Source organism: Rousettus aegyptiacus, unplaced genomic scaffold (genome assembly GCF_014176215.1).
Source record: "Rousettus aegyptiacus isolate mRouAeg1 unplaced genomic scaffold, mRouAeg1.p scaffold_m13_p_4, whole genome shotgun sequence".
Classification (NCBI taxonomy): Eukaryota; Metazoa; Chordata; class Mammalia; order Chiroptera; family Pteropodidae; genus Rousettus; species Rousettus aegyptiacus.
Window position 1 is genome coordinate 69820535 of NW_023416307.1, and position 18648 is coordinate 69839182.

Below are 18648 nucleotides of genomic sequence, written 5' to 3' on the forward strand. Positions count from 1 at the left end.
GGCAATTTGTCCCAGCTCCTAAGTTCTAAATACAAGAGAAAAAAAAACTTTGTCACATGAAAAAGAGTTATGAGGAAGACTTCCTTCTTATTTCTGCAATTTTAAGAAGATATTTTCCCCCAACTCATTCAGTTAGATTTTGCTCATTTTTTATAAATGTTATAAAATCTCATTTTAAGTACCTAGTCTTAGGCTTAAATCATGTCTACCATATAGGCTGAGGAATTTTAATGTCAGACCAGTAGGCAGCCATACCAACACATTTTGGCTTCCTTTTTCTAGAAAAATTTAAATGCTACATTAATCACAACCATCAGAGAATTTAAAAATGAAATACATACATATGCGAAATGAGCACGATCAGAAATTTTAAGATTTTATTAATATTAGAAAACATCTTAGGCATTCAGAATGTTCAAATTTTGTTTGAATTTTAATTCATTGAAAAAGAAACAATGACAAATATTATCAAAATAGCAATAAATCCCAAGTCACTATAGACATTTATTTACATAGAAAAACCCAGTAAGACATTTGGTTTACAAAAACAAAGTTTACATCAAATGTCACTTTAATATTAGGTATGAGCAATAATAAAGTTAATCTCTCCAGAATTGGCTAATTTTCTGGTGAACAAATTTTAACAATTATATAGGTAAAATATTCTTAAAACTAAAATTACTGGAGACTGAGAAGACAACTTAGTGATTTATTCTGTATCATAGTCATGCTAAGAATATCAGTGACCACTGCACTGTTTGACAAAAAGCTTATTTCTTGCATTCTTGATAAATTGAAGTTATTTACTTTAAAATATTGTAACAAGAAAAGTAGTCTTGTCTCATTAATGACTAAAGATAGAGATCCCAGATTTTAAAAGTATTAATTTAATTATATAACTTATATTTAGTGGTAGTGATAAAACAATATAGCTCATTTTGTAGATGATCACCGTTTGGTGCTGTCTTCAAGAAAAAGTAATATTCATAATCTTAAATACTAGTATAAATATGGAAAAGTTTTATAGTTTCTTGGAAAGATAAACACAAAGTTACCATATTACCCAGCTATTTTATACTTAGGTATTTACCCAAGAGAAATAAAAATATATGCCTATATAAAGACTTGTAGAATTACTCATAATAGCAGCATTTTTCATAATAATCCAAAACTGGTAACAATGCAAATATCCATTAGCTGAGAAAGTGGTAAGACGAAATATTCATAAAATGAAATGCTATCCAACAATCAAAAGAATGAACTAGTAATACAACATAAATGAATGAATCTTACAAACATTATGCTAAATAAAAGAAGCCAGACACATGTTGTATGAGTTCATTTATATTAAATGACCAGAAAAGCAGAAAGCACCAGCTGTTGCCTGGAGCTAAGGATAGGAGCAGGGATTTACTAGAAATGGGTACAGGGAATATTTTAGAGTGATGAAAATGTTCTTCAACTGGATTGTGGTAGCTGTAGTAAAGTCTAGAACTTTGCTAAAAATGATTGAACTGTATACTTACATAATGGGTGAATTTTATACTGTAGGATTATACCTCACAAAAACTCTAAAAGATTATATGATAGTCGCACATGTTCTTTCCAATGCCTATGAAAACAATTTCTCTTTTTCACATTTGAGGTGCAGTTTGGGAGGAGTCCTGTGAAAAATAGATTACCTAGAAGTTATTAGAATATTGTTTCTAGAAACAAATTCATTTTCTAATTTATTTTCCTGCATTTTAATAGGAAGATAGTATCTTGTTTAGATAAGGTGTGAGAGATATTCTTATATATAAGATTGAGAATGGATTTGGGATTCTCCAATTCATTCTAGAAGAGAAAAATGAGGCTTAGAGAGGACAAGTGACCTAGGTGAAACACAGTGAAAGGCAAAGTTGATACCAGAACCCCTTCTGTTTCTTCCACAACATATTAAAATGAGATGCCCCACTATGGGGTCGTTAACAAATGGCCATTCCTAGAGCCTCCTAGGGTGTCATGGCCCACTTTGCCTTTGGACCTGAGGCCACCTGGTCACACTCTCAGGTGGGTTAGTTATTTTTCAGCACTGCATATTTATTAACTGAACAAATTACAAATAATACATGAAGTTTCCAGATGTTTAAACAGTGATGGCGGATGAAACCATTTGTTTCAGCTCCATCTCATATTTTTATTTGTGAGACTTTGCAAAATAAATAAAAGCCAGATTTATTTAAGAAAGTTTTGTTACTGTTTGACAGTGTTTTATAAGATGGCAAAATTTTCATTTTTATCAAGAATATTTCCAGTTTGCTCCCTGGAGCAATGTTTTCACAATGAAAATATTTAAATGTGTATGTGCAGGGTTTCTTATGGTGCTGTTAAATTGTGTGAATTTTCTGCCTTGTCTGATAAAGAGGAACATCGATTAAATCCAACTATTACTTGGTCAATGGAATTTACTGTGTATCCAAATTAGAGTTATTGAGAAAAGAAAATAAAAAGGAGTATAGGTCCTTTTGTAAAATTGACCAAAGAAAGTAATATTAATCATAATGACATCTTTTCTGGTTTTTGATACCTGATCATTTCAAGACTGTCAGGATAAACCTTTTTTTCCTTATGGCACATCTTTAAACTTAACTACTTTCTTCTTAGTGAACATCAGTCTTAAATGAGAAAGCACTGTCACACTTTTTTTTTGTCAAAAGAGGCTCACTTGTGCCTTGCATTCCATTAGTTAGGAGTAAGAGGGAACAATATCAGAGAACTTGAGTATCGGTGACCATTACTTAGCCTTCCAGTGAAGATAAAACCATTATGTAGTTTTGTCTGCATTTACTACTAAACATTTAAGTCTTATAATTAAGTATTATTTATATATTGTAAATAAGAATCTTTATAGTTTAGTCATTTGCTTGGTAAATAGCATAATGTAAATAAATATCATATATATATATATATATACACACACACACATATGTAAAATTGTTCCTTGTCAGAGAAAATTTTATACAATATAATCAGCATTTAAAAATTAGTGAATCAGGAGAGGCTGATACTTTGTAAAGACACTGAAAGATGTAAAAATGTTGGTTTTAATGATTATCTGAATACTAAATGAAAATAACAAATTCGATTCATGCAACAAAAGTGATAAATATCTAAAACATTATGTTGAGTGCAATAAGATTTATGTATTATATGTAAATTTTATCTCAAAAGAAAAACATTTAACTGTAGTTAATTGTATGCATGCTGAAATGTTTAGGGGTGAATAATACTGAAGTGCAACTTTTGAATTTATTGAAATATAAGATGAATTGGTGGATGGATAAAGGGATAGAGAGATAAATATGTAATAGAACAAGTATAAGAAGATATTAATCATTGATTTGGTGGTCTCTGTTGATGTGCACTGCACAATTCTTTCAGCTCTTCTGTATGTTAGAATTTTTTTTATAATAAAAGTTAATTCATCTTACAAGTCTCTAAAAAGATTGGCTAGATTTAAAGACACAAAGCTGGTGCTAGAAGTCAGAGAAATTTTCCAAAGATTTAAAAATATTTTACCTTATGTTTCTTCAGAAATTATAATTCTAGAAAGCCTAATTCACAGAGTTCACAGACCAAAATACATACAAAGTTTTCATGATAGGAAATCTAAAAGAATTGTAAGTGAGGTCCTTTTTTCTACGTATTGTATTGCATATCTGTAAATCTCTTTACTTTATTAATTTCAAGTATATAGTACATTGGTTAAACATATATATATAGTTTATAAAATGATCCCCTTAATCACTCTTTCTCTCCTCTGTAAATCTCTTTCGAAAGACATTGGGCCCATTCATTCTATTTTTGATGTACTCTCAAGTTTGAGAATAATGGTTCTCAAACTTGAGTATGCATCAGAATTACACAGACAACTTGTTAAAAATACATATTGCTGCCCCTTTCCCAGAATTTCTGACTCATGAGGTCTGGAGTGTGATCTGTGAATTTGTATGTACAAGTTTCCAGGTGATGCTGATGATCTAATATGGGGATTGCTCTTTAAGAACTCTGGTGTGGACCCGATCCCACCTTCCACTAGGAGCACCAACTACCATCACTCCTTCCTTTAAATAGTAAGAGAATGTAAGCAAATCAATCCCAGGATTTTCATGAAAATCAAGTCGAGAACAAAAAGAAGGGAGGTGAGTTTTGTTAAATCTCTTGTCCTGTTCAAGTTCTTTTTTTTCTTTTGCACCTATTAAAAAATAGTAATTACTAAGAATTTACCAGTTGTCTAAAACAATATAGAAAGAGTATTTACAAAATAAACGTTGATATCTCCTTCCCTACCTGCATTGGGCATATCCTTATAGAATAAAAACTATTTTTATGGCTAGTTTAACAAGACTAAAGGGGCACTTCCTTTTCACATCCTTTCTTTCCACCTTTTCCATCAGATTTAGCCCCCCTGCTGTAGCCACATTGTACTAATTGCACTAATCTTGCTGCAGTGAAATAGTTGACTTGCTCAGCTACCTAATTTACTGCTAGAATGCACAACCTTTGTGATCAGACAGGTCATTTTGAATTGGTATTAGTACTGTCTAGTACCTAGTAGCAAATAAATGAATAAAATGAAAAGCAGATGAATAAAAATACATATTCCTCAAATTCCCCCAAAGCAAAAATAGATTTTATTTAGATTTTGTTGTTGTTTGAAGTTAACCATGTCAGCGTCTCCTTTCTTGCATAGTCATGTGGTTGCCTCTACCCCGCACTCCCCTCCCCCCACCACCCTCCAGAATGCTTCAGGCTTTAAAAAATAATTTAGGGAAAGTTAGATCAAGGGAGTGAATGCAAATGACAGTTGTGTATGTCTCAGGATGAGATTTCTTCTTAAGAATGAGAGGCTGTTGACATACAAGGTAGTCTCTGAAAAGTAATTTTTCTGCTTGGCTGTTGGTCGGGTCACAAAGTAGGTAACAAAGTTATTGCCCCTGCCAAGTGGAACTGAAATGTCAACATTGGCAGGTTTAATCTGTCTCATTCAGTCAGCCAAAGTCACCAGATGGTCAAGTATTGGCCTGAGGAATCAGGACACTGGGAATTCTGACCAAGGTGGACACTGTAGTGGTTTTAGCTGAAATGGAACTCACTTATTCAAACAGTTGGGCAAACAGATATAAAGTGCCATTAGGAAGCACACATTAACTCACTCAGATTTTTGGCAAAAGAGCATTTCTTTTAAAATTCAATGGCAAACATCCTCTGGGTATTTGGTGACTCTAAGGTCCTAATGAAGTAAACATGTTGACTCCTGGGGTTATGGCCCTATGGGAATTATTCAGATGTGGCTTTATGAGGGGAGCCCTCTAAGAGAGCTGGGACTTTTTATTTTATTTCTTAAACTCTTAAGTACATGTTGCATGTGGGACATGTCCTCCAGCTAGAGACTCACCACAGGGCACTGGAGAGGGAATGTGCTGTTCTGCTCATGCTGGAATAGAGATCATGGTACACTGTAGTTTGAACTTCTTGCTAACACTGATCATTTACATGTAAAATCATGTTCTGAGTTTATTTAAAAGTTCCCATTCTCTGTTCCTGGAAACCGTTCATGTGGCTCATGGGACGTTTACCACAAATTTTTTTTTTCTGTACTTAAAAAAAGTCATATTTCTTTAGATTTATAAAAATCTTGCTTTGTATATACCTAAATGATTTTAATCAGAATTTCTTATGTTTTCTGGTGTGCATTTTAAAAAACAAGTAGGAGTGTCTTCTGTTCACCTCTAAAGCTCTTAATTCACCATTTCCTGAATGCCTAGAAACTTTTCCTCTATTCTTATTTAGATCCTTGATTCATCATCTCAGTTGCATATATTTGGTGAAATAATTGCATTTGTAAATTAGGGAGCAAAATGTCCAAGTTTCGTAGAAAATTTCTATATTTCTTATACCAGGTCTCCTACCACCTATATCCATCATTACCAGTGACAGCAGAATCAGAAGGCCGGGACGACAAACCAAAGTCATGTAGTAAGAAGGGCAGAGTAGGCAGAAGCATCTTGAGGACTATGGGAAGAGGTTAGAGAGTTTCAGGTTGGCTACTCTTATCAAATCACCTACTTTTGTAAGTAGCAATTATTTTTGTATGGTGTTTATGATCGTGGCTGCTGTATAGAGCCATAAGTTAAAGATGACTTGAATGGTGCCATTTAGAGTTTTGCACTATACAACTTAAACAACTGTTGGTGGCATCCCTGTTTCTGGAAAATGTGTTATAGAGCTGCTCCATGTTTACTGCACACTAGTTCTTCGCAAGTTCTCAGAAATTCTGTATCAGGCCTTTGGTGAAACTCTATTCCCTAATAGTTAGGAAGAGAGTGATAGTGAATCTATGGCATTTCCAGAAATAATTCTAGCCTGGAGATCCAGAGAGCCAGGATGCCATGAGCTATATGGGGTTGATAGTTGGAATATAAGAACCCGAAATTTAAAAATGATATGTCTAATAATTATTCTGTTTTTAATTATAATTCTGCATACACAAACCATGACCACTACCACCACCAGAGCAATTTAATTCTTTCTGCCTATTATTTCTGGCATACCATTATGTCAGCTGCAGAATGGGTTATGACTTTCCTCATCTTCATAACCACTTTGCACAGACTTTTTCCAATGAGAGATTTATTCAAGCATCTTGGCATTACAGCACTGGTGGAAGTCATTTTTAATGCCTAGTATTATATAATTAATAGCAACATTTAACTTCTGTTCTCTTTAAAATATGTAACTGATATTGCATGCTTTTTCTGCAATGGAAACTTCCACTTGTATCACTGGCTTTCAAGTTGTTATTGGTATGAGAATGTGATGCTATAGAATACAGACTAAGCATTTCTATTTAAGGATCAGGAACAACTGAAGATACTTTTCTAATTGCCTTTGGCCACTTCCTTCACTCTGTAGCTGTCACAGGAAAATTACTGAAACTCCATATGGTTTTTCTTTTTCCTTCTACCACCTTTCCTTGGATCATGGTAGAAGGACAGAGAGAGTCATTGAGCACTAAGCCTGTTACATGATCCTTTTTTGATTTTCTAAGAATAAAGTGAATGTTAAATTATTGCCAAGTCCAATGTTAAAATATAGTTTGTATAACAGCATAGATTTTATTTAATTGAACTGTCATGCTATCAATTGATTTTTTGGAAGCCTTTGAACATGTTGTCAAATAGTAACCACTACTTAATACGTAAATGTGAGCTGTGACGTCTTGATAGCTTTCAATAAGCTGCTATGATCTTAAAGGCATTGGAATGTTTTCTGCTTGTAACCTGCTGTCTAAGAACATGGAATACATTTGAAACTCATAATTGTAAGTTCTTGGCGCATAATAATACCTGAAAAGACTTGCTGATTTTATATATGTACCATTTGTCGAATGGTTAATAATAATGTTAGGAACTATTAAAACTACTTTCACTGGTGTTATAATGCCAAGATGCTTACATGACCTTACATCAGATGGTCATTGGCCATGACAGACAGAGATTCAACCATAATTTGTTCTGTTTTATTGCTGAGTCATATTCCATTGTATGGATAAGCCATATTTGTTTATTCATTCAACTGTTGAAGGACATGTGGGTTGTTTTGAGTTTGGTGCTGCTTTGAATAGCTGCATACAAGTTTTTACACAGATTTATGTTTTCATTTCTCCTGGGTAAACACACCTTGACATAAAATTAATGGTTATTTGGTGACTGCCCAACAGTTTCCACAAGTTATACCATTTAACATTCACACTCAAAATGTATGAGAACTCCTGCCTAACGCTTGACAGTCTTCTTAATTTTATCCCTTTTTATGTGTGTGGTATCTCATTATGGTTTTAATTTGCATTTCCCTAAAGACTAATGATGTTTTACCATGTAAACTATGACCAGGTCCCTATTGTTATAAATATAGTGTTACAGTAACACAGACTCATTCATTTGTTTACACAGCGTCTATAGCTACTTTTGTGCTATAATGGCAGAGTTGAGTAGTTGTGGTAGAGAACGTTTGGCCTGCAAAGACTAAATTATTTTCTATTTGACCCCTTACAGTAAACATGATGATCCTGATGTTTGAGCATCTCTTCATGTGCTTGTTGGCTATCATATATCTCTTTTAGTGAGGAATTTATTTGAATTCTTTGCCCCCCTTTTTAAAAATGTTTTGTCTTCTTATTGGGGAGCAAGAATTCTTTTAAATATTCTGGATACGATTTCTTTAACTGATATGTATTAAGCATATTTTCTCCCAATCCATAGATTGGCTTTTATTTTTCAAGTTAGTTTTTTTAAAGTTAAAAAATTTTTAAATTTGATCAATTTATCAGTTTTTAAAATATATGCTTCATATGTCATATCTGAACTGGTGGGAATTGCTTTAATAATTTTGATATCTTAGAAAATATGATTTTGTATAACCAAATAAGTGACTGAATAAATATAGAGGTTGGCAGTATAAATAAAATGTGTGCAAAAAAAGATAAACATACTGTGGGTAAGAATCAGGTTTATTCTTTCAATCCTGAAATGACTGAGTTATTATGTTATTGACATCAATATTATTAGCGTTTTTTAAAACTTCATATCTTATGGAAATTAATGCCAATATGGTTTATTTCAAAAACTGCTATTTAAAATATTTCTAATTTCTTCACTAATGTTTCACAAAATGGAAAGCACATAAGTTAATTATTGCTGCTACAGTAATAGATATTTTTCACTTTTAGAAGACAGCTTTAGTATTTTGGGGCTTTTCTCTTGAAGTGATTTCATCAACTCGACCAACTTCATATCAACAATTTAGACTAAATTTTGAAATATTTTGAAAAGTATAATTTTTGTTGAAATTAGACATGAAAGTATTCTTCCTACTGAATGGATTATAACAGTAACTCCTTTCTCAGAGATGCAAGACTGGATGTTCATGGTAGGTTAGCTGGTTTAACTAAGTGGCGTGTTTGTGCTACGTGTCTTTGCAGAGCTTTATTGAAACTGACCACAGGAACCCAGAATTCTGGGGTGATTATTAAATGTCTGCTCAACACCTGTACCTACAGCAATAGCAACTTGTCTCCGTAGGTTGACCCAGAGTATCCTATGAACTTATAGTGCCTACTTTTTGTCTGATTTTTTTAACCTCACTGCTTTATTCATTGTTTTTAGTGCCACAGGGCATGTATTTACTTTCAAAAATTAAAAGGGGATTCTAATTTTGTTTTGAAAGACTTTTTTTTATTACGGAATTTCACAGCACCCTTTGGAATATTTAGGGATACCCTAGAGTGTTGCAAACAGAGGACTAGAAATTCTTGTCATCCAGCCAAGATTCCACTTTGCCAATATGCAATGTTTTTCCTCAGCTATACTAGTGTTCCTTCCCTGAAATGTTTACATTCTTTATTTTCTTTCACTCTTAATTGGTATATGCTTTGTTTCTCAGGTAAGGATATAATAAACATTCTTCAGTACTCTTATGTCTCTACTCCTGGGGTTTTCTGTGTGACATATATGCCATTTTTCTTATAACTGTTTTCCTAGTTAGCTTGTATCATGTTATATTTCCCTATAATGTCTAGGTCATTCACCAGAGGCCTTCACAATAATTGTTGAATGATAACTGTCATTGCATGACTAGTGTTCCAAACCATTAAGCCACAATTACTCGGAATGAAAATAAATTTATCAAAGATTAAAAATTATTATAGGATTCACAGATTTACCCTAAAATATCGGGGAAATTGTCCAACAGGATAAAGTTTAAATACTCATTTGAAGGAACACTTTACAAACTTATTCAGACTGAGAGGGCAAAAATTGCTTAAGCTTTTTGCTGAACATTGAAGGGATTAATGGAGTAATAACTGGGAAAACAAAAGGGTGGAGAGAAGCAAACCAGAGATGGAGGGAACCATACTCGATAACAATGCGAGCACAGGTGTAGGGCCAAGGCCTAGTATGTACTGCAGAATGTGAGATTATACTGTTCAAAAACAAATAACATGTTGAGAAGCAATACAAGAATAAGTAATATGTGGCAAGATGAAGGAATTAGAGTGTCGCCTCCAAATAAGGAACTGGAATGAAAGTCTCAAATTATTAAGTTTATGATTCTATTTTGAGGTAATACTTGTTTTTGTGTTTTTCTTTTTCGAGGCTTTTTAAAATTTAGCTCTAGAAAGTAGCATGAATTGGAATTTTGGGTTAAGGAGGGCAGTTAACTGCCAATTCATCTGAAAAGTCACATGATGTTGATGTATATTTGTTGACATAGGTTATTAGTAAAAGGGAGATAGACTGGAGTCATAAAAATTCCTGTGCAGAGGAAATGAGAACACTTCCACTTCTGTCAGTCAGTGCTTCTATTTACAGCCTGTGTTTTTCTCACTTATCTATCCAAGGGGATAGATAATGTGGTACATCAGGACAAAATCTATGAGCAAAGTCTAATGTGATGATTCTGTGACTCTCAAATCATAGTCAAACATGCATGCAGCCTAAGTACACTGATTCCTTAATTTCTTCTTCCCAAAAAGGTATTGAAAACAGGCCAGCTATGTTTTGATTTATTATGAGATTTGATTACCTTCTAAGGTAGCAGAATATGTATGTGCTTGACTTATATTTGTTCCATTCTGTTGAACAGGATGAAATAACTCTAGGGTTAACATAACTAGGAAGGGAAAATATCTGTTATATCTGAAGTATAAACCACCTCATCAAAATCTAATGAAGTTAGGACAAAACATCAGCAGTTAACATCAACGTGAATGTTATGTCTGGGGGTTGGTCTCTCCTGACTCTATTGGCTAATGATGAAGTTCTCAATAAAAATGATTGAAAAAGTCCAACCTAATGAGAACCTGATATCCAGTTTTGACCCTGTACTTAACTTGCAGAGTGACAGAAGTGTGACTGCCCTCAGTTTAGCTGTTTGTTCTATGAGAGAAGTGGACTAGATTAGCTGGACTAGATAAATCTTCCTCAGACTTTGGATAAGCCACCTAATATCTTTGAGTTTCAACTTTGCCACAAGTATAGGAATAGCTATCTGAGAATCAAGAAGTTCACAGAAATTACACCAAATTCTTGGGAAGCACAAAGTATATCTAGAAACAGTAGTACTGGATGCTGAGGTAACAGTGGTTCCCACAAGCTGGTAGTCAAGAAAGGGTTATTTTTATTTTTTCAATGGCTTAATGGAATCCTGTTATGTGGCTATACTGAGGTGGTCTAGGCTTATTTTGGCTGGAATAGTATGAATTTAGTATATGATTGGAAAGCCCATCGTGTTCAGAGGTACTGACTGGTATATATACAATATGACTTTGATTAATGAGATACAGCATGTGAATTATTAAATTTGTAAATGCAATCTTCCCAATAGGTAAAATACTTTTTAAAAATGTGAAATCCATGTGGAATAAAGAAAGAAAATCATTGAAGTTCCCAATCTCTTATCTAAAACACTTGGAGCCAGACATGTTTTAGAAATCAAGACATCTTTGGATTTTGGAAGTGTGCTAGAATACCTACCCAGACCATATATATTAAGTAACCTCTTTAGTGGCATCTTGACCAGCACTCCTTAAACACATCAATATTTCTACGGTTAAACATGTAAATAGTCACACTGAGTATTCAATGAGATTATAAAAGACTAAATGGCCTAATGATGGTTAAGATCCTGTTTTGTTACCAAATTAGTTTGACAAACTTACAAAAACTTTAAAAAACATTTTGGACATCTAATTTGTGGCTAAAAGGTTATGAATGGACCTAATCAAGTAACCAACTATTGAGTAATTACTATGTGCCAGCTTTGAGGTAGTACTATTTGCATTAATCTTTGTGAACATCCTGTCAAAGTAGACGTTGTCCGTTATCCATAATTTACAAATCAGGAAAGGAAGTCTCAAGCCTGTTCAATGAGTAGCCAGAGGCCATACTCCTAAGTACTGGCAGAGCAGGCCTTTGATTTCGGTTCCTCTGGCCTCAGAGATAAAGAACAGTGTTGTTTCCTCACTGCTTGGTCAAGGACTCAGGTTATTGTGCTTATCTGCCCCTGTTGCCAGTACAATTTAATAAGAAAAACAGGCCTTAGAAATTTAAATTTTTTTCCTCACCCTCTATAGTCTCTCTGGAAAAAAAATCATCTAATGATCATTTAGAAACTAAAGACATCCAGGTGGATCTGTATCCCATTCCTGAGCATCCTGAGCATTCAATTTACTGTTGGGTATCTCCATGTAATTGTCTTACTGACCCAGTGAGCTTCAAATAGAATAAATTACCTTTCTCCTCTTTTAGACTTCCCTATTCTGCTATCTAAGTTACCCTTAAGCTGAAACCCTCTCACTTTCATCCCTTTCCAACTCTATAAATCACTAAATCTTGTGGAGGCACAGCCAAAGAGCATCATAGAGGAAGCAGGGGATTTTCAAAGTGCAGTAATTTAATTTACCAATTATAGATCTTTTCACCATTCCCAGACAGTATGTAGAAAATGAAGGTTCTGAGCAATCCTGGACAGCCAGAATATCCTTAAATCTCATCTACTTCTCAATGACAAATTACCAAATATTAAATCCTACAGTTCTTCTTTGTATTCTTGACTGCTTCAAATGTTATAAAGCCAGTTTTCTGACTTTTAATGACAATTTTAATTCTAAAAATTACCTATATTGTAGCTATTTAGATGAGTGCATTGTGATATTGAGTAACTAAGTAGATAACCTGATTTACAATACAGATAACCTTTGCTCCAAAATCGTCCTGGGATGTTAATGAGGTAAAGTAACAGCCACCTATATTTTCATTTCCATCTCTAGGTAAAAGGCCAAACATGAAAGTCCACATCAATACCACAAGTGATTCCATTTTCTTGAAGTTCCTACGTCCAAGTCCTAACATAAAACTGGAAGGTTTTCTCCTGGGATATGGCAGCAATTTATCACCAAACCAATACTTCCCTCTTCCGGCGGAAGGGAAATACACCGAGGCTGTAGTGGGTAAGACGTTTGGATTTCAGGCATGGGAAGAAGGGAGGTAAAATGTAATGGGTGTTCCGTGATACATAAATGTTGAAGGCAAGCATCATTTCTTCTACATCCTCAGCCAAGTAAAATGCCAGAATTGCAAATACGCTTTATACCTGTTGTAACCGAGAGCACAATTTTTTACATTAAAAACTATGTAATGCATATTCTGCATGTACTACAGGAATAATCAACTTTGTCATTGCACCTACAATCCCTGACCCCATGACTAAAATTGCATAGAGAAAAAAATAAGCTAAAATGCCTGGTTTGAATCTCTGTAATATGGCTTTTTTATGTAGATTAAGTTTCCTCCTTGGTGTCTTTACTTTGTTCTGGTGGGAAATGACAACTATGGCTTTTTGGGTGTCTCTTTGTAAGAAGTACCTTTAAAAAGAAAAGAGTATATATTACCTTTTTAAAAATGTAGAGTATTTCAGACAAAAAGATTAAAGGTTTCATATATATTATATTATAAAGTTTTACATTTCCTTGAAAAGGTTTTAATCACATTAAAATGTAATGCGATCACCTTCAAGTCTTATTCAGAAAAATAGTTTGCAAATTAGACCTTTTTAAAGAATAACATTTTAAAGAGAGAGCATCTATTATGAATGCTTTCAAAGGCTTTATGAATAATTAGAGATTTATATTTTGCATCACCGCTAGGATTATTACTATAGTCTTTCCATGAATTCCAGATATTTAATCCTGTAACTTGAACTACTGTAGATCAGATCTGGCATTTATGCATGTATGCAGAGAATGTTGAAGATAAATCCATTTTGTTCTGAAGCCCCTTATTCCTCACAGAGAAGTCTTGGTTGTACCTTAAACTCAGGTAACAGGGTAACATCGTTAATTAAATGTTTAGACTAGATTTCACATAAGATAATTACTTTAAAGAAAACTAATTACAGTTACTAAAATTTTGAGAATTAGGCACTTTTGACAAATGTAACAACACTAACCTTGACCATATAAACTATAAGGAATTTGAAATTTTTCAAATATTCTTCTGCCACATTCACTCTTTACTATTAAAGTGACTTGATGCAGCGTACTTAACCCCATACAGAGAGAAACAGATCTACTGTTCTTTTATTTATTGAGCATTAGAAGTATTATTTTATTTTTGATCATTTTTCCCTTGGGTTATGTAGATTGAGAATTTGGTCAGTTGTAAACTTCCTTTCCATATGAGGTGAAAGGCAATCAATCTTAAAGTGACAGAAGTAAGATTGCTAATGAAAATACAAACAGAAAGCTAATTTCTAACACAAATATACCACCTTTCACTTTTTCAATAGCGAAGGATAATCCAATGAACTGGGTACCCTTTTATTTATTTACTATTGTTTTATCCTTAAAATTTTTTTTTATTATGGAAAAGTCCAAACAAATAAGGAGAGAGAATATTATAATGATCCTCATTTCTCACCAAGCAATTACTGTTTTGCTAATCTTGTTTCATGTATTCTTCACACACACATTTTTTTTTACTTGGACATTTTAAATCATGTTTGGATATCATATTTTAAGTCTGAACATTTCAGTATGCATCTCTAACAGATGAGAAATATTTTTAATAAAGCCATGTCTTTATCACATAATAATTCTGTAATATCATTTTATACCTAGTCCATCTTTAAATTTCTCTGGTGACCATAAATGCTTCTTTAGAGTTGTTTCTTTTTTGAGTCAGCATCCAGACAAGGTCTACGTGTTACATATATTTATGTCTCTTAAATATCTTTTATTCTATAGCAATTCTCTTTCCTTTCTCTTTTTAAATGTCATTGATTTGCTGGAGAAATAGCGTTATAAATCTTGGTCCACAGTCTGTATTTAACTGGTTTCTTCCATTCTGTATTTTTTTTTTCTGTATTTTGAACTGGATCCTCTATTCCTGTATTTCCTATGAAAAGATGTTTAGATTTGGAAGTGCATTAGATTTGAATTCAGCTTTTGCGGAGAAATAATATTTTGTAGGTGGTACCATATATTTCCTAATAATTCACAAAAGAGGTACATGATAGTTGGTGTTGTACTTAGTCATGTTAAAACTGGTATGTTTAGGTGGTCTCAGCCTGATCTCTTTATTATAAAATTCACTAACAAATTTTCACTTAATGGTTTAGCATCTATTGATGGTCATTGCCCAGATTAATTATTTTGCACTGGGGTTATAAAATGGCAATTTTACATTTTAGATATATTTTAGATAGAATCTAATTTTATCATCTGCATTTTTTAGCTGAGATTCTGCAAGAAAGAAGAATTTTCTCTCATTTACTTCATTTTCCTTACATGATATTTTAGGAAGGCAGGATAAAGGTTTATATTAAGTAGATAGGAAATAACTACATATTTGTGCCACTGAATTGAATAGACTCACGTCTGTGTAGAATATTTAGGCTGTGGGAGGCTACGAGAGATTGTCTAATCTAGACCCTTGTCATCAGCCAAGAGTATAATTAGGCTATCCAAGGTAGATAAAATGGATAGATGACTGTGTATCTTAAAGATCTCTAGGGACAGATTCTTAAACTTCTCCTGGAAGGCATTTCCAAATAGCCTTTCTAAAACTCTTACCTCATCTTTTAAATGAATCTGTTCTTCTTATTAATCTCCTTTCTCTTCCAGTAGTATTCTAGTAGAAGAGAAAAAATGTTCCTGTTATGTATTTCCTTTCTTACCTTTCTTTACGTCAAGGAATCAAAATGGACTTGCATTTCTAGGTTAAATGTTGTTCTTTGGTTACTCAAATTGATTATAGTCTCTCTTAATGACTGTTTGGGTTAACTGGTTCTGATTAGCAGCCGTCTATTAATTTTCTTTTGTTGCTGTAATAAATTACCAAACTCAGTGGCTTAAAACATCACAAACTTATTATCTTACATTTTCTTAAATCAGAGGTCCAACATGGGTCTCATTGGCTAAAATCAAGGTGTGGGCAGGGCTGCATTTTGTCTAGAGACTCTAAGGGGAGAATCTATCTGTTTTTTGTTTTTGTTTTTTCCAGTATTTCTCTTCTACCTTCAAAGCCAACAGTGGGCCAAGCACTTCTACTACATCACTTAGATCTCTTCTGCATTCCTCTTTCACTTTTAAAGGATCTTTGTGATTATATTGAGCCCACCTGGATAACCCAGGATGCTCTCCCTATTTTAGTTGGCTGATTAGCAACATTAATTCCATCTGCAACTTTCATGTGACCTAATGCATTCACAGGTTCTGGAGATTAGGATATGGGCAATATTTGAGGGGCCCTGACTCTGCCTGCTACAAATGGTATGTCTGAAATTAGTGCCTTTATTCTATTCTCCTCCTGCCGCCAGTTTACTATATGATCATCCTCAATTCTGTTCATCTATAAAATAGTAATAAAGTCTATTTTTCACAGATGTGCCATGGACATGGTAGTGAATTCATTGTCATAAATGATGAGTTGAAAATCCCTTAGTACAATGTGCTGTATGAAAGTAAAAAATTTTGTTTCTTTATGGAAAACAAAATCACTTATATTTTTTCCTCTTACTTTCTTCTCTAATAGGATAGTAGTATTTGTTCAATTGCACTGAATTATACTCAAACATAGTAAATCACTTTCATTTTAAAAACAAATATGAAGTGCCACGTCACCTGACACATTTCATTTTTTTGATACATTTAAGAGATACCACCATTGAAATGAGACACTGTTGATCATTCAGAAATATTCAAGTTAACATTTAGTGATCCGTGGACTAATAATACTCCTACTAAATAATAATTTATAAATGTCAAACTAGTATTGACAGAGACATTTCCAAAAGTCACATACTAGTCTTACATGTAAAACTAAAACACAAAATATTTCCTTTGACTATTTTGGAAAATATGATTCATATTAAACATCTGTAAAAAAAATTACTAATGTAAAATCTTTTACTAAAATTTTAGTAGATTAGTTGGAGCAATAGAAAAGTAGCATTTTCTCAGCTGACTATTATCAACGATGTGATACAACATGGTTCATATAAAATAGATCATCTAGGTTCCTGTATCCTTTTCTTACCCACATTATGAATGTTCTCATTTCTGGTTTATGGATCCAGTTTTTGTCTTTCTCTGTAGTTGTTGGTAATTTTGCAAATGTTCAATAAAGTAAAAAAAATGAGAATTTTTTGACATTGAATCTTTATAGCTATACTTTATGATGTTCTCTTGACATTGGAAAATACTTTAATCAATGTCACCTGGAAAGGAAAGCATTCCATTTCATCAATTATGTAGTGCAAGTTAAGGAGTTATTTTAGTCTGTACTATAAGAAAAGCCTAAATTTAAAAAAGTCATATATATTCGTTATTACTATGAATTCTGGCCAAATAATTTGTCTTCCAATCAGCTGTTAGGACTACAAAAGGATTTAAGAGGGCATATTTCCTAACTCTCATGTTTTCACAGCTGCTAACTTTTATACTCACTGCCCTAATAAAGCGAGTTTCTCACCCTCAGTCAAAGGCTTTTCAGCCACTCTCCCTAGTTGCCATCTTGGCTACTGCCCCAGTGAGTGATTTCTGCACTAGTGCTGAGGACACAATACTGATAGCCTGGTTGACTCACTGGACTAGAGTGCTAACATCTGCATTCTAGAAAAGATGCACCTCTACCCAGAGAGGCAGAATGATCTGAGGAAAGAATGTACATCTTTTGAGTCAGACAGACCTGGATTCAAATTCAACATAACTGTGGAGTAGTTCTGGGTAAGTCATAACTTCTCTGCTTCATTTTTCTCATGTATAAATCTTTCCAGAGTGTTGTGAAGACTATGGATAAATTATATAAGGCAGCTAATATAAACCCTAGCACTGAATAAGTGTCTTATAAATTTCATCAATTGCTATTATAATGAGCTGAGTGGTCTTGGGTAATTTACTACATTTTCTGAGCTTTGTTTTTCTCAATTGCTAATAATGAATGGGCTAAATCACCACAAAAGTTCTGGTCAATTCTAAGATTTTCATGCCTACATTGGAGACTTTGGTCTAAGTGGTAGTCCTGTGGTTTTGTTTTCTGTTTTGTTTTCTGGACAGTGGGATATTAGTAAAACTGTAGAGGTATATTGTTTTAGCCAAGCTGTCAGTTACTGAAAAGATATATTCTTCTTTCTGTCACACTTAAGAAATGTCTTCTTGGAAGGAATAATTCCCAAAACAGATTTTAAATAGAAGAGGTAAAATCTAAGACTGTGACACAGCAACCCTTGGTGTGTACACACCTTTTTCCTGTAGCCGTGATTCTCTTTTAATCATTAAGGGGGCATTCCTTTTTGGTGCCCTTGATTAGAGTCATCAGGTGCTTATTAGAAATCCACAGCAGTGGCCTCTAAAGGAGAAAAAGGTGAATTCTCAAAAGATCTAGCTGGAAAAAATATACAGTTGTAAGAATTTATCTCTAGATTTTACTTTTCCAATTTGTCTTATTCTAATAAAGCAATTTTCAGCGATAACATAGCAAAAAATATTGACCTGTCTTATTAACTATAGATCAAAATAAGAGTACAACATTGTTTTATTTACTC

General features: G+C 33.5%; 1 protein-coding gene across 11 annotated transcripts in view; it reads left to right on the forward strand.

The window, feature by feature from the left end:
- The window catches only part of LOC107510804 (ABI family member 3 binding protein), a 221433-nt gene that overhangs the window by 41733 nt on the left and 161052 nt on the right, over positions 1-18648 (forward strand). For all 11 annotated transcript variants that reach the window (XM_016144711.2, XM_036218492.1, XM_016144713.2 and 8 more), the window contains exon 2: positions 12875-13054. In XM_016144711.2, coding sequence (XP_016000197.2) covers positions 12875-13054 — 180 coding nt within the window. The remainder of the gene's footprint in view (positions 1-12874; positions 13055-18648) is intronic.